The sequence below is a fragment of the Bubalus bubalis genome, chromosome 16 (genome assembly GCF_019923935.1).
Source record: "Bubalus bubalis isolate 160015118507 breed Murrah chromosome 16, NDDB_SH_1, whole genome shotgun sequence".
Taxonomy (NCBI): domain Eukaryota; kingdom Metazoa; phylum Chordata; class Mammalia; order Artiodactyla; family Bovidae; genus Bubalus; species Bubalus bubalis.
In genome coordinates, this window is record NC_059172.1 from 29,073,182 (window position 1) to 29,088,399 (window position 15,218).

At 42.7% G+C, this 15,218-nt stretch overlaps 1 protein-coding gene across 1 annotated transcript in view; it reads right to left on the minus strand.

Annotated features, from left to right (window-relative positions):
• Positions 1–672: 672 nt before the first annotated feature.
• The window catches only part of GVQW3 (GVQW motif containing 3), a 28,129-nt gene continuing 13,583 nt past the window's right edge, over positions 673–15,218 (minus strand). Inside the window, exon 2 of the mRNA XM_025266382.2 lies at positions 673–1,726. Within this exon, the coding sequence (XP_025122167.1) occupies positions 1,466–1,726 (261 nt within the window). The 3' untranslated portion in view covers positions 673–1,465. The remainder of the gene's footprint in view (positions 1,727–15,218) is intronic.

The following is a 15,218-nucleotide window of genomic DNA, read 5'->3' on the forward strand; positions in this document are numbered from 1 at the left end:
GCCACCTGGGAAGCCCTTACACTCCCTATCTTACTCAGTTTTACTCTGTCCTCTAGATTGCCATTCCTTTCAGGATTCCATGCACTGGCCATGCTATTCCTTCAGTTTAGAGTACCCTTTATGGTGTTTCCTGACAGAGCCAAAACCCACCCATTCTTTAATAGCACTTCCTTGATAAAGCTTTTCCCCATCTCCTTTTCAGAAATAAATCATTCCCTTCTCTGACTCCCACAGCACTTGATTTGTATCTTTCCTATGGCAATTGTATTTTTCTGCAGTATGTCATAGTTATTTATGTCCATGTCTGTTTCTCCCACTAAATGGTGAGTTTCTCAAGGTGGCCAAAGAGCCTGTCTTATCCAACTCTGATTCCCCACACATCCTGGCCAATATCTGGCATATGGTAGGTGCTCAATCAAAGTGTGGAATGACATTAAATTAAAACAGCTGAGTTCTTCCTCTTTTTGTGTCATGGACTCTCTGGGAAAGCTGTTGAAATTGTAGGCAGATGACCAGTTGGTTTTATATCTGTTTCTTTCCTGTGTATTTTGAAAGGGGCAGGAAGAGGAAGAGAGTTAAAGCTATCTGTGGATCCATATTGCAGAGATTTCAGCCAGGGGTCCTTGGAGAGGGTAGTAATATGAATAATAACTAACATGTGCATGGACTCTGACACTTTCACACCCATTAACTCTGCTGGGTCTCACAAGGACTGTAGGATGTAGGCTGGGTAGGCAATATTTGGCTTGTCCCAATGTACAGCTGAGGAGCCAAAGGCTCAGAAAAATGATTTGCTCAAGATTACATCAACTCAAAGGAGAGCTGAGACTCCAAGCCAGACCTGTTGATTTCAAATCACACACTCATGCGGTTGCAGAGGTGACAAGAACACAGACTCTCTTACTTTTGATAAATGTTTGTGGAATGAAAGAAGAATACCCACAGTTTAACCCTTGAGAAGGTTTACCTACATCAGATTCCAGTTGTTATCCTCATGCATGTTTATTTTCTCACCTAGGGGTTCAGTTCCTCAAAGATAGAATTTATGCCTGTTCCTTTATTTCTCTTCCCACAGCTCAGGCCTTTGGCAGGCCCCTCACTTTTGCTGGGTCTTGGTTTCCATGTCTGTAAAATGAAGAGGCTGAGCTAGAAGTTTAAATCAGGTCACATTCCCACTAGCACCCAGCACAGAGCCTGATCCACAGTTTCCATCACCCTCCTCGTGGACGACTCTCAGCTCCAACGCTAGAGGCCTCCCGGACTCCAGCTGACATGATGGAGTGTGTACCCCGCACGTCACAGCCTCTTCCCAAGCTGGCCATGGAAACTGAGCCTCCTCCAGACAGCAGGGCTGCTCTGCTCACACGGATCAAGTTGGGAGCCTCATTAGTCATGTCAGATGACATAGTTAACACTTGGGGCCAGCACAACCAGTTCATCAAAAGCTCCTATGTGCCTGGCTCCATCACTGCGGCTGAGGAACTACTGTATGTGGAGCAGACAGCACATCAGAGGAGCAGTGCCAGAGTGCTTCCAAATTGGTTTTGATTAATTGCATGGACATGTCTTTAATTGGTGCCAGGGTAGTGGCCAGAGAACTTATGGGAAAGCAGGATGTTATGTTTTCATTCCCTGAAGTCCCATAAAGCAATGAAAGATGAGGAACAGAATCACTGCTCGTTGAAAATTTATCGACCGTGCAGACCCAGAAAACACAAATAACTATCTGAATCGAAACCTAACCTCATTTTCCCAACTCATTGGAAGCCATGCATGTTCCCCTCTGTGCCTCTGCCTGCCTGCTGAGATGTACAACCGAGTGAAAGGTGTGATTTCTGAGAAATGAGTGCTTTAGTGTGGAGACGGCAGACTCGGCTTTCCCAGATGGGCACAGAGGTATCTGGGAAGGCCCCTCCCCTCAGAAACATCTCCTCCTCCAGCACATCAACATCCTTTGAACTGATACCAGATGTTGATCCACTTTGGGTGAAGCATTCATTCACACATTCATTCTCTCTTTTCCCTCCTTGGAGATTTGTATTGCTGCTGCTGCTGCTGCTAAGTCGCTTCAGTCGTGTCTGACTCTGTGCCACCCCATAGAAGGCAGCCCACCAGGCTCCCTCGTCCCTGGGATTCTCCAGGCAAGAACACTGGAGTGGGTTGCCATTTCCTTCTCCAATGCACGAAAGTGAAAAAATAAAGTGAAGTCACTCAGTCATATCCGACTCCTAGTGACCCCATGGACTGCAGCCTACCAGGCTCCTCCGTCCATGGAATTTTCCAGGCAAGAGTACTGGAGTAGGGTGCCATCGCCTTCTCCAGAGATTTGTATTGAGTGTGTCTTAAATACATAGCACTGTTCTGGTGTCATGGGGAATACAGAATGGAGTCAAGTACAGATCCTTCCCTAAGGAAAACAGTTAACTCGGGGAAAACAGAGGGCAGGTCCACAGAAGAACTAAAGCATAATGGTTGCATCACAGAAAATGAAACATTGAGATTTGCCATCAAGAAGACTGGGCTTCAGATCTTAGTTCTGATTCTTACTTCTGAGTCATCGCAGAAGTCACTCTGATTCTCTGAGTTTTAACTACAGAATGGGATAAAAACACTGCACTGGGTAATCATGAAGCTTATAAGAGGTTGCAGAGTTGAAAGAACAGGGTCCAGGGCCTGGCAATGATCAAAAAAGGGTTGCCAGTTCTGAATAAGCATCACCAGGGAGGTTCTAAGAAAGTGCTATGTGAGTTCATGTATTCAGGAAACAAATGTTTACCAATCACATACTCTGTGCCAGGCTCTAGGGATTTAAGAAAAGAAGTTCTGCCAGCAACGAGACAGGTCCACTAGGTAGTAGCAATGCTATATAGTATGGCCCATGCGTGTACATGCTAAGTCGCCTCAGTCGTATCCAACTCTGTGCGACCCTATGGACTGTAGCCCACCAGGGTCCTCTGACCATGGGATTCGCCAGCCAAGAATACTGGAGTGGGTTGCCATGCCCTCCTCCAGGGGATCTTCCTGACCCAGGGATCGAACCCGAGTCTCCTGTGTCTCCTGCATTGCAGACGGATTCTTTAACCTGAGCCACCGGAGAAAACTGCTATGTATGGTAAGAATGGCAAATTGTTATAGGTGTGCTGACAGAAGCCTGCTCTGAGTCAGTGGGAAGGAAAGGAGACAGTGGTCACTCTTACTGAGGGTAAAGAAATAGGATAGATATGCCTAAAAAGGCAATGTTTGGGCCAAGTCCTGAAAAATGAGAAGATTTTCATTTGCAGCTAGAACACAAAAGAGTAGTCCACGCACAATAATGCAATGTTCTGTTTCTAGAACAAGCAACAATTATCCCCTGGGATTTTGGAATCAGCTTCTCTCTTTTTATGAAAGTTCTTTCCTTAGATTTTCTCAAAGGTGACAGCTTCACATTTATAACCTGGTATTTTCTCGTTTATTCCTTTGTTTCTTGTATTTCTCCTTCACTAGAATGACTGATCCAAGAGAACACAAGATCTTGTATTTTCTCTTCACTCTATCACAGCATCTAGAACACTGCCTGACACAGTATAGGTGTTTGATATAGGTTTGTTGCCTGAATAAGTAAATAAACTTCAGGAGGCTCAGGAAGGCTTACTGCTATCAAGGAAATATAAACACACTGCCTGCTGCACTGTTGGCATTGAATTTTTTTTCTCATAAAATTGAACGAGAAATACCTAAAGCACATGTGTGCTCAGTCGTGTCTGACTCTTTGTGACCCCATGGACTGTAGCCTGCCAGGGTCCTCTGTCCGTGGAGTTTCCCATGCAAGAATATTGGAGCGGTGGCTGATCCATGTCGATGTATGGCAAAAACCACCACAATGTTGTAAAGTAATTAGCCTCCAATTAAAACAAATAAAATTTAAAAAAAAAGGATACCAGAGTGGGTTGCCATTTCCTTCTCCAAGGGATCTTCCCAACCCAGGAATCAAACCTGCTCTCTTGTGTCTCCTGAATTGGCAGGCAGATCTTTACTGCTGAGCCACCTGGGAAGTCTCACCTAAAGCATAGGCTGGAGGAATTGAGATGGGAAGTTGGTCTCCGAGCTGCTCCCTGAAGGCCAAGAAAGGTGACAAGGTGATGGGGATGTTAGAAGGGCATCAAGAGGATTAAGTAAGATAGCTTTTACATCTCTTGCAACCTTGAGCTTCTAGGATTGTCTCCCAAACAAATCATCTCTTGCCACCCTTCAGGGTCTCCTCATCACACCCCTCCTTTCTACCCCACCCTGTCTGGAGTCTGTAAGGACATTTGACACACCATTTCCTGCCATTGAAAATCCTAAACTGATATGTGACCTTGTTCTCAGTTTTTACCATCCCCCACATAGAAATGGCACCCCACTCCAGTACTCTTGGCTGGAAAATCCCATGGGCAGAGGAGCCTGGTAGGCTGCAGTCCACGGGGTTGCTAAGTGTCAGACACGACTGAGCGACTTCACTTTCACTTTTCACTTTCATCCATTGGAGAAGGAAATGGCAACCCACTCCAGTGTTCTTGCCTGGAGAATCCCAGGGACGGGGGAGCCTGGTGGGCTGCCGTCTATGGGGTCGCACAGAGTCGGACATGACTGAAGTGACTTAGCAGTAGCAGCACATGGAGATGGCCCCATAACTCAGGGTGGGGGCCCCAATAGCCTTTCCACAGGGCGGCAAATAAGGTGGAACTGTTTACCCACCAGCACCTTCCTGGCCCTGCTCCCAGATAATTTTATGTCCTCTGGTCCTGAATCTGCTTCTTCGTTGGATGCACCTCAGTTCACTTGCTGGAGCACTGATGTGTGACTATTTAACTGCCTCTGCTTCCTGTCCCAGCGATGCTGGGCTTTAGGGAGCTTGGGAGAGACAAGAAAGAGAGCTTTGTATGAGGTAAGCTTTGACGGTCATAATAAAGGCCCCAAACTAACTTATACATACACAGTGCTCGACAATTTACAAAGCCCTAGAGAACTCCAGTTCATCCCTCAAGACCCTGCACCTATTTTCACTCACCTTCAACTCTCCCAGGCAGAGCTAATCCTTCCCTCCACACTTTGTAGAGTGTCCATTAGACCCCTTATTACCTTGTAATGAATTTGTGTACGTGTCTCATTTCCTTCATTAAACCATCAATTTCTTGACAGATCTCTTCTCTCCTAGTTAAACACATTTCTTTCTTAAAAAGTACTTTTCATCATACATATTTTTCTAATTATAAAAGTAATATTTATAGTTATAATGATCAAAATTGTATATATAAATGTATAATGAAGAAAATTTTAAATCACCTATAATTTCATCACCCAGATAAAATCATTGGTAACATGTTTAATCGGAGAAGTCAGTGGCAACCCACTCCAGTACTCTTGCCTGGAAAATCCATGGATGGAGGGGCCTGGTGGGCTATAGTCCATGGGGTCACTAGGAGTCGGACACGACTGAGTGACTTCACTTTATTTTTTCACTTTCATGCATTGGAGAAGGAAATGGCAACCCACTCCAGTGTTCTTGCCTGGAGAATCCCAGGGACGGGGGAGCCTGGTAGGCTGCCATCTATGGGGTCGCACAGAGTCGGACACAACTGAAGCAACTTAGCAGCAGCAGCAACATGTTTAATATATCTTGAGCCTTTTCATAGCATATAGAAAGTAAAAATAGAAAGTAAAAAAGTAATGCATGTGGTTTCACAGTCTGGCTTTAGCATCTTTCCATTGTGAACATAAACACATCATTGACAATTCTTCAAAAACATCATTTTAAATGGCTGCACTATTTTCATTTAATGAGTTGACCACAATTTACCTGACAGTTTCCTCACTGAGAGATATTTAGGCTAATTACTTCTTTTTACTGTTTTTCCAAATAAAATGAGTTGCTGTACACATAAGTCTTTTTCTACATCTTTGACTATTTCCCTCAGGAAGATTCCTAGAAATGGAATGTCTAGGTCAACTGGTTTAAACTCCTTAAGCTGGTTCTTGATGCTCATTGCCAAACTGCTCTAAGAACCAATTTACACTTCCAGTAGTACATGAGTGTGCCCATCTTACAGTGTCCTCACCTACATTTAGTATCATCCCATTGGAATCTTCACCAACCACAGTGATCGTCTCACAATTTCCCTTAGGGTGGGTAATTTTCTTAAACACAGCAAAAATTATTCAACCATACAGAGTTGTCTTCTTCTGAGATAATAACCTAAGGAGGGCATATTTGTTTAAACATATCTTTTACTGCTGTAAGTATTTCTATAATTTTGATTTGAAAATTGCCCAAAGAGCAGAAACTTCACTCTTTTGCACCTCAATTGCAATATAATTCTGTCTTTGGGGAATGATTTTTTATTTTCAGCAACCATCAAAAGCCATTTGGAATTCATGGCAAATGAGATGAGGAGCTGCAGCTGGGTTTGAGTCAGAAATGAGGTGTAATTTTACAGTAATGAGATTGAGGTCTTTCTGTGACTTGTAAAGAGGATTCCCACAGGAGTACTTGGGCAGAAGTGGCATCATCACAAGTGCCAGGCCTCCCTACAGGACCATTCCAAAGTGAGTACAGGTAGGAGGAGGCATGAGTCTAGCTCGTATATGGCCCATCTCCCAGGACTTCATCATTATAGCCCCAGGTACAGGCGTCAATTCATTTCAGAGCTGGTCCTGTTCCACTTTCTCTCTTCATCAAGCCCACTTGGCCCTGATGTGACTCCAAGGCCAAGATCTTAAAGGGCCAGTTTAGGGGGAGGGTGTCTTCTGCATTGCTGCTTTGGCAGGTGGGTAATTACCGCTATCGACCCCTGGGAACCCCCTGGAAAACAACAAAGGCCGCGGAAGCGGCAATCATTCAAGAATGAGATTCAAACCCACAGCCTGCAGAGCACAATGGATTAGCAGTCTGTCGCTTTAACCACTTAGCTACCTCACCCAGGTGGCAATAGTGGTAAAGAACCCCCCTACCAGTGCAGGAGATGTGAGAGACTCTAGTTCTAACCCTGGGTTGGAAAGATCACCTCCAGGAGGGCGTGGCAACCCACTCCAGTATTCTTGCCTGGAGAATTCCACGGACAGAGGAGCCTGGCAGGCTACAGTCCATGGGGTCACAAAGAGTCAGACATGACTGAGAGACTGAGCAGGCACCTAGATGATTTTACTTCACAGGATTGTTAGAAACGGGAACTACAAAGAACCACACCAACATAGACGCAGACAGATGCACAGTCACACAAAATAGCTAAGGTGTACTGAGCACTTACTCTGTGCCCAGTACTGTGCTTTATATGCATGTGGCCGACACCGCTGTTTGACCACCTAGAAGCTGTTTCTCTCTTGCTACTTCTTTAGGGGAGATTGTGTAGCCCAGTTCTGGCAAGTGAGATTTAGGTAAAACTCTTATGGGAGTTATTGGGAGAGCTTTTGCTTTCCTAAGGAAACAGGACTGCTAAGTCTGAGCTGTTTTCCCACCCCCACCCTTTCCTGCCTTAATCTTGGAGGTAAGGTTGGGCATCGCAACCATCTTGTAATCTAGATGGAAAGACCAAAGGAGCTTGTTATATAAGAAAGTATATAACTACCTATTTGGTTAAGTCACTGCTAGTTATTGCTTACAGCTAATAATATTCTAATACACATACATAAAAGATATCCACACATAATAAGATGCCCTATGAAGTGTTTCCATTGATACTCATATTCAAACACAGTTCCTCCATCCAGAGAACTAATGATATGAATGATGATCATCTCATATTTATGTAGCACTTGGCAAGTTTCAAAAGATTTTCACATCTATTTTGTCATTTGTTCCTTACAACTCTGTAAGGAAGGCAACTTTTTATCTGAAAAATCCTTTTCAATTGCAAAAGGATATTTAATAAGTATTTTAGAATGCTCATATGTTACACATAGGCTTGTCTTCTTTTCTTTTTTTCCCCTTTTCCTTCCTTCTTTCCTTCCATGCCAACCCTGGGCCTGTTTTTCTCAGACTCACCCCTCAGGCTTCTTCTGCTCTGTTGTGCTCTGTAATGCAGGGACATTGATCCATTCAGGCTGGGAATCCAGGCTCCAACACATCTGACTTTGGCCTAGGGAAAGTATCATACTAGCAGGAGATTGGGGGTAGGTGGGGGCTGGAAGGTGGGGGTTGGAAGCAAGATGCTGGGATGCTTTTTGCCCTCTGCCCCCCACCACCATCTGCCTCAGAGGCATTTCTGGCTGCATATTTTCAATGGCTCCTGCTCCCAATGTTAGGGTTCAAGCTTCTGACCACGTGGCTCCTGGCTTCCATCTCCTGGCTCCCCATCCCCTGTGAGACGGCCTCCTCCCTCTGCCCCTTTGATTTATGGATAGCAGTGGTTTCCCTAAGCTCTGGGCTGCCTCTCCATCCCCTATCCTACGACCTGTGTAACCAGTCCACTTCATTAGGTCTCTCATCTGTAAATATTTGACATGTCCTCTTTTTCCTCAGTTACACTCATTGATCCATATCAGCTTTTTAGGGCACCCACTCGGGGTCAGGTTCTGTGCAGGACGCACAGGGCAAGAGGTGTGCTAGTCTAAGGAGCAAAGCAAAAAGCCTCAGCATGTAAAGGTCTCTGCTGAGGGATCCCTAAACTCAGCAAAACTTACAGGTAAGTCTTGCCATTGCCTGGGCTTCTTCCTTTTTCCAGAGGCAAGCCAGAGACAACGGGCAGGACCCTCGGTACGTCCCCTTCAATACCCACTGCACAAGTGAGTTTGGGAGTGCTTCTGGATGGTGGCAGAAATGCCTGTTGGCTTTCACCTCCTCCCAGGCAAATGCTCCTACCAAGGGCTCTCGGGCTCAGGACAGCCCAACTTCCATGACCTGCATTGTACTCCCTTCCCTTCTAAACAGCCTTACCTAAAGAAGTAGGAAGAATCTTTTAGAGAGTATTCACTTCAGCAAAATGCCAGAGATGAATTATCCATAAAAGTTAATGATGGAGAGAAGCCAGTGGTACCAAGTCAACTTGAAGATGCTTAGATATCTTGCATGGGATTTTGCAAACAGACTGGACAAAAATCCCATTTAAAGTTTTATGGCTTTGGCAATGTAGACAACCATTCTGAGCTTCAGTTTTGGAGAACAAAATGGAGACAATACATGTCTTCCTCATAGGATGATTGTTTCTGATCTGAGAAACTTCAGAAACATGACCAATTATCCTAACATAGATGGGCACCCCCCCCCAACTATAGACACGTGGAGATGCTGTATGAACTATAACAGAAAAGTTATATTTTTATTGCCAATTTTGAAAAAAATAGAAAGAGAAATCTGTAGATAAAATAAATGAAAAAGAAATAGAAAACTGAAAGCCAGAACAGGGCACAGGTGATGTGCCTGAGCTGCCACAGAGATTTCACACTTACAGATCCTGAGAGCTGCAGGCCAGGGTTACACTGTACACTAAGGAGTAGAGATGGAGCTTCAGTCCTGGACAAGTAAGAAAGTTGGAACAGAGCCCGCTGCAAAAAGCCCTGACATTGGAAGCTCTGTCCTCTTCCATGAAAAGGAGACTAGCAAAACTATCCCAAGGTCAGAGAAGTTCAAGGAAGCTATATGTCTGATGAGGCCTTGGGTAGGGGGAAAAAATGGCACTCATGAGAAACAGAAATTCTAATCATGGCCAAATGCTTATGGGGGGTTTAAATTTACTCTACCTGTATGTGAAAACAGCTATTGAGAAGTTAACATAAAATTCTTGGATTAGGGCTGAAGTAAGACTTATTAAAATTCTTAGGTTTAGGCTGAAGCGAATTCAAAATAGCTCTGCAGAATGCTTAACAATTCAGGGCTTGCAGATCCACTAGAAAAAGCAATCCCTGATGAAGATGCTCACAAAAAGTATCAACCCCATGAGGAAAGAAATGAGCAGAATGGAGAGTCAATCGACATAACAAACTAGAAATAAGAAGGATAAAAATAGAACCATCTGAAAGAGACTATGAATTAGGATGATTAATATAGATATAAGAGAAGCAGTAGAAGCCATAATAAAATAACAAAATAGTATAAGAGGAAAAGAGTGGGGAGATTTGAAAAACAACCATGTAGAACTTCCTGAAATGAAAGACACTGCCACTGAAATTAAAAACTCAAAGGATACTAAACTACCTATAGATCTAGCTGAAGAGGGACTTAGAAGAGAAATTTGAGGAAATTACCCAAAACAGAATAAAAAGAGAGAAAGAAATAAAAAAACCTGAACAAGAATTTAAGAGATATGAATGATAAAAAGAGAAAGTCAAGCAGATGTCTAATAGGAATTCCAGAAAGATTTAATAGAGGGAATGACCCTGATGAAACTGCAAAACCACAAGGCAAAGAGAAAACTATAAAAGCCCTCAGTGAAAAGGGCCAGATTACCAAAAGGGATGTTAACTATGACAGCACCCTTTCATCAGCAACAATGGAAACCAAAATACAAGAGGATAATATCTTCAAAATGTGGAAAGAGAATAAACCTCAAACTACAATTCTGCACAAGTTAAATTCATAAGTGACACCAAACTTTCAGCCATTTGCAGACAAGCGAAGATGATGAGTTTACCTTACACAAACTTTGCTGAAAGAATACAAGTGGATATACTTCAGTAAGAAGAAAATAATTCAATCCAGCAAAATAAGTTAGATGTAAGGAGGGGGATGCGACGAAGGTTCTAGAGTCAGCTCACATCAGCCCAAAGAGCCGACTCTTAAAATTTCAGGAATTTTGAGAACTGGATGTTAAACAGTCATTGCTAAAAGTTAAATCACACAAACTTACATTTAAATGAATGACTTTAAAATACAGGTTTAAAATCCTCACAATGTATCACTTCTTAATTATTTTACTACAACTTTGCTATTATCTATGCTCTTGAGGTTATTTATATCTCACGCATCTGTATGGTTGAAGTACTGTGTAATGGTGTGCTGCTGGGCATCTTTTCCCTTTCTCTAGACTTCGGTGACGTCACATTGCTAGCTTGATTATAGCTTGAGCACCTCAAAGATCAGCAAATGCTACAAATCAAGACTACCTTTGGACTTCTCCCTTTGGACAATGGATGCGAATCCACCTGTCGATGCAGGGGACATGGATTTGATTCCTGGTCTGGGAAGATTCCACGTGCTACAGGGCAACAAAGCCCGTGCACCATGACGACTGAAACCTGTGAGCCCTAGAGCCCGTACTCTGCAAAAAGAGAAGCCACCACAGTGAGAAGCCCAGTGCACTGTAACTAGAGAGTAGCTCCTGCTCTCCGCAACTAGTGAAAGCCTGCATACAGCAAGGAAGACCCAGTACAGCCAAAATGAATTAAAAAAAAAAGACTCCCTTACTCCCTACCACATGAGAGCTGATTGTTACTATCTATCAGCACATGAAAGTGGAGAGTGAAAAATTTGGCTTAAAGCTCAACATTCAGAAAATGAAGATCATGGCATCCGGTCCCATCACTTCATGGGAAATAGATGAGGAAACAGTGGAAACAGTGTCAGACTTTATTTTGGGGGGCTCCAAAATCACTGCAGATGGTGACTGCAGCCATGAAAATTAAAAGACACTTACTCCTTGGAAGGAAAGTTATGTCCAACCTAGATAGCATATTAAAAAGTAGAGACATTACTTTGCCAACAAAGGTCCGTCTAGTCAAGGCTATGGTTTTTCCTGTGGTCATATATGGATGTGAGAGTTGGACTGTGAAGAAGGCAGAGCGCCGAAGAATTGATGCTTTTGAACTGTGGTGTTGGAGAAGACTCTTGAGAGTCCCTTGGACTGCAAAGAGATCCAACCAGTCCATTCTGAAGGAGATCAGCCCTGGGATTTCTTTGGAAGGAATGATGCTAAAGCTGAAACTCCAGTACTTTGGCCACCTCATGCGAAGAGTTGACTCATTGGAAAAGACTCTGATGCTGGGAGGGATTGGGGGCAGGAGGAGAAGGGGATGACAGAGGATGAGCTGGCTGGATGGCATCACTGACTCGATGGACATGAGTCTGGGTGAACTCCGGGAGTTGGTGATGGACAGGGAGGCCTGGCGTGCTGCGATTCATGGGGTTGCAAAGAGTCGGACACGACTGAGCAACTGAACTGAACTGAACTGAACTGATAGAAGATTTGAGCAACACAAATATCACTTTTTCTTTCTATCTTTCCATACTTCCATTCCTGGGCCTTGAAAGTTCCTCCTTCCTGTAGCTCTACACTGAGTTAATTGCCAAGCCTTGTGGATTTTCACTGTAAAGTGGGCTGGTTTCCTGCCAACACCCTTTCATCCTGGAGTTAATTCTTTGGCTCAGGCTTTAGTTGTCTTGCCTGAACCATTGTCATTGGTTCCTAAGTGATCCCCCAATATTTATGGAGAACTGCCCAGATGACATGTGTTTTAGGAGTTTCATGTTGACACTATACATTTTATTGTTGGATTAAACCAGACCAAAAGTACTACAATATTTCAGTCCCAGTGGAATTACTTTTACTGAACTGAGCTCTGGTGTGAGGTTATCGGCTATTCGGTGGGATGGTAAAGACAGAATCCTGGGAAACTCCTTCTGGCTGGTATATTATTCCAGGCACACACTGTAACCTCTTTGTGAGGAATATTGGGAGGAAATATTCTGGAATCTATATGTCTCTTATGCAAGAGTTTGTACGTATTTTATGAACACTAAATCAAGTAACCAATACTTCCACTTTACTAGGGTCAGTAGAGAACTCACAGCCAAGCTTGCTGGCTACTTTTAATAAGTACAGTAGTTTTCCTTTATCTGTTGTTTGCTTTCCACAGTTTTAGTTACCCGTGGTCAACTATAGTCAGAAAATGTTAAGTGGAAAATTCTAGAAATAATTCACAAGTTTTAAATTGCATTCTATTCTGAGTAGCTTGATGAAATCTCATGCTGCCTGGTCTATTCTATTCAGGATCCCCAAGCATAGTGTCATTCGTTCCTGACATCCAACCATCAACATTGTCATAGTTCTCAATTATCCAGTATCACCTGGAGCAGATGATTCTCATCAACGCATCAGAAGGTCAGTGGTAGCCTAACGTTACATCACAATATCAACTTCACTCACCTCACTTAATCTCATCACATAGAAATTGTATCATCTCACAGCATCATAGGAAAAAGTAAAGTGAGTACAGGACAACAATATATTTTGACAGAGACCATATTCACATAAATTTTATTGTAGTACCTCATTATAATTGTTCCATTTTGTTATTCATTGTTGTTGTTGTTAATCTCTTATGGTGCCTAATTTATTAAGCTTTATCATAAATATGTATGTATAGGAAAACAGTACATATAGGGTTCACATTACTTGTGGTTTCAAGCATCCATTGGGGATCTTGGAATACATTCCCTGCAAATAAGAGGTGGAGAATACTGTATTCAGAATAATAATATCTAATATTTATTGAATGCTTGCTCTGAACCTAGCACTGTTCCAAATGCTTTCCATGTACTAATCTATTTAACCCTCATCTCATTCCAGTGAGAATAGATCATTAAGATCCTCTCTTAAAGATGAGGAAATTGAGACCCAGAAAGATTACATGACTGGCCCAGGGTTTGTAGTGTTGACTTAAAAAAAAAAAAAGTACAACATTAGAGTTGTGAGTCAAGTTTTATTTAGGGCAAAATAAGGACTATCACCTGGGAGACAGCATATCAGATAACTCTTGAGAAACTGCTCCAGAGAGGTAGAGGGGAAGATCAATATGTATGTGATTTTGGTGAAGGGAAACTACATGCAATCAAGCATATTTTTTTGCAGAAGGTTTTTGCTAGTCACGAGAAGTCATCACCATGAAGGATTTTAGTGTTTTTCTAGAAATAAGGAGATATAAGAATTGGGCTCATAAAATCAGCTCCTAAAAATATCCAAATATCTGAAGAACTGTTCTGCCAGTTTTTCCCGGAGTACAGAGTGCCTCATTTCTGCTCTCCACTCTGAGCTTCTTTCAGGGGGTGCTGAAAATCAGCAGCTGCAGCAGCACATGATTTAATCCGTGTAGACAGCAAGTGCCAATTTGTAGCTGACAATAGCTAGTAAGATGGAAAACCAGAATCTGGATCCAGGCAGTCTTTTTCCAGAGTCCATACTCTTAACCACTATATATATTCCATCTTTAAGTTTTATGGTATGAATGCCCATGAGCTAATTATAAGCCCTAGCTCTATTAATTTTCTGTGTTTATACTGTTGCTTCTGGCCAAGATGTAGGAATAGGGATTAGACCTATTTCTGGACAAAATATATGAAACAATGACTTTTAAGACATTGGATATCAGGTAACTAAACATAGTGATTCCCAAAAGACAGGAAATAAGTGAAGTAAGCCCTATGATTATCTCTGCTTTCCTCCTGGAGAGGATTTCCTAGCCTTGGTACCAAGAGAGCAAACCCAGGCAGAACTCAATAGTTTCCCTGAGTTGAGGAGATGAAGTGGGGAATCTTAGGGTGGTTAAGGTGGTGAGTTCACAGAGAAGAATGCCAAAAAGAAGAGAGCTGAACAGAAAGGAAGCCCTGGCTATCTGCTGCGGGTCCACCCTGAGTCTTCAGCATGCATGTGAGGAAACTACCTGAATCCAGAAAAAGAATCATCCAAAAGAATTAGAAGGAATAATTCTTGAATATCACAGAGGTCCAGTGCCTGTTCCCAACATTAAGAGTGGCAAGACATAAATCACAAGGCATCAGATGGGCTTCGTCACAATAGTGGGGCAAATTTAGCCCTAGGATAACTTAGTTGCTCTAGTACCATCTAACAAAGCTTAAAAATAACAGCCAAAATCTCTTTTCCAAAAGCCAAAGGACCCATATAAAAGGACCCCTAATGAGGGGAGAAAAATCGGTCACTTAAAACTGATTAAGATAGGTGGAATGAGTAGATAAGGACATTAAAATAGTTATAATTATATTCCACATGATAAGAAACTAGAGAAAAGAGTGCACTTGATAATAGAGACATGGACAGTACAAAAAAAAAAGACCCAGGGACTTCCCTACAACCAGAGTCCATATCCTGGTTTCAAAACACCGTTCTCCAATAAAAGGAACCAAAGCACTTTAGAGAAATGGTTGATTACAGATCTGGAATAAGGAAAATATAAGATGATCTCAGAGCATAATGTAATAGTAGAAAGTAAGGAAGTGCTAAGAAAATGAAAGGATGGACCATGTAAAAGAG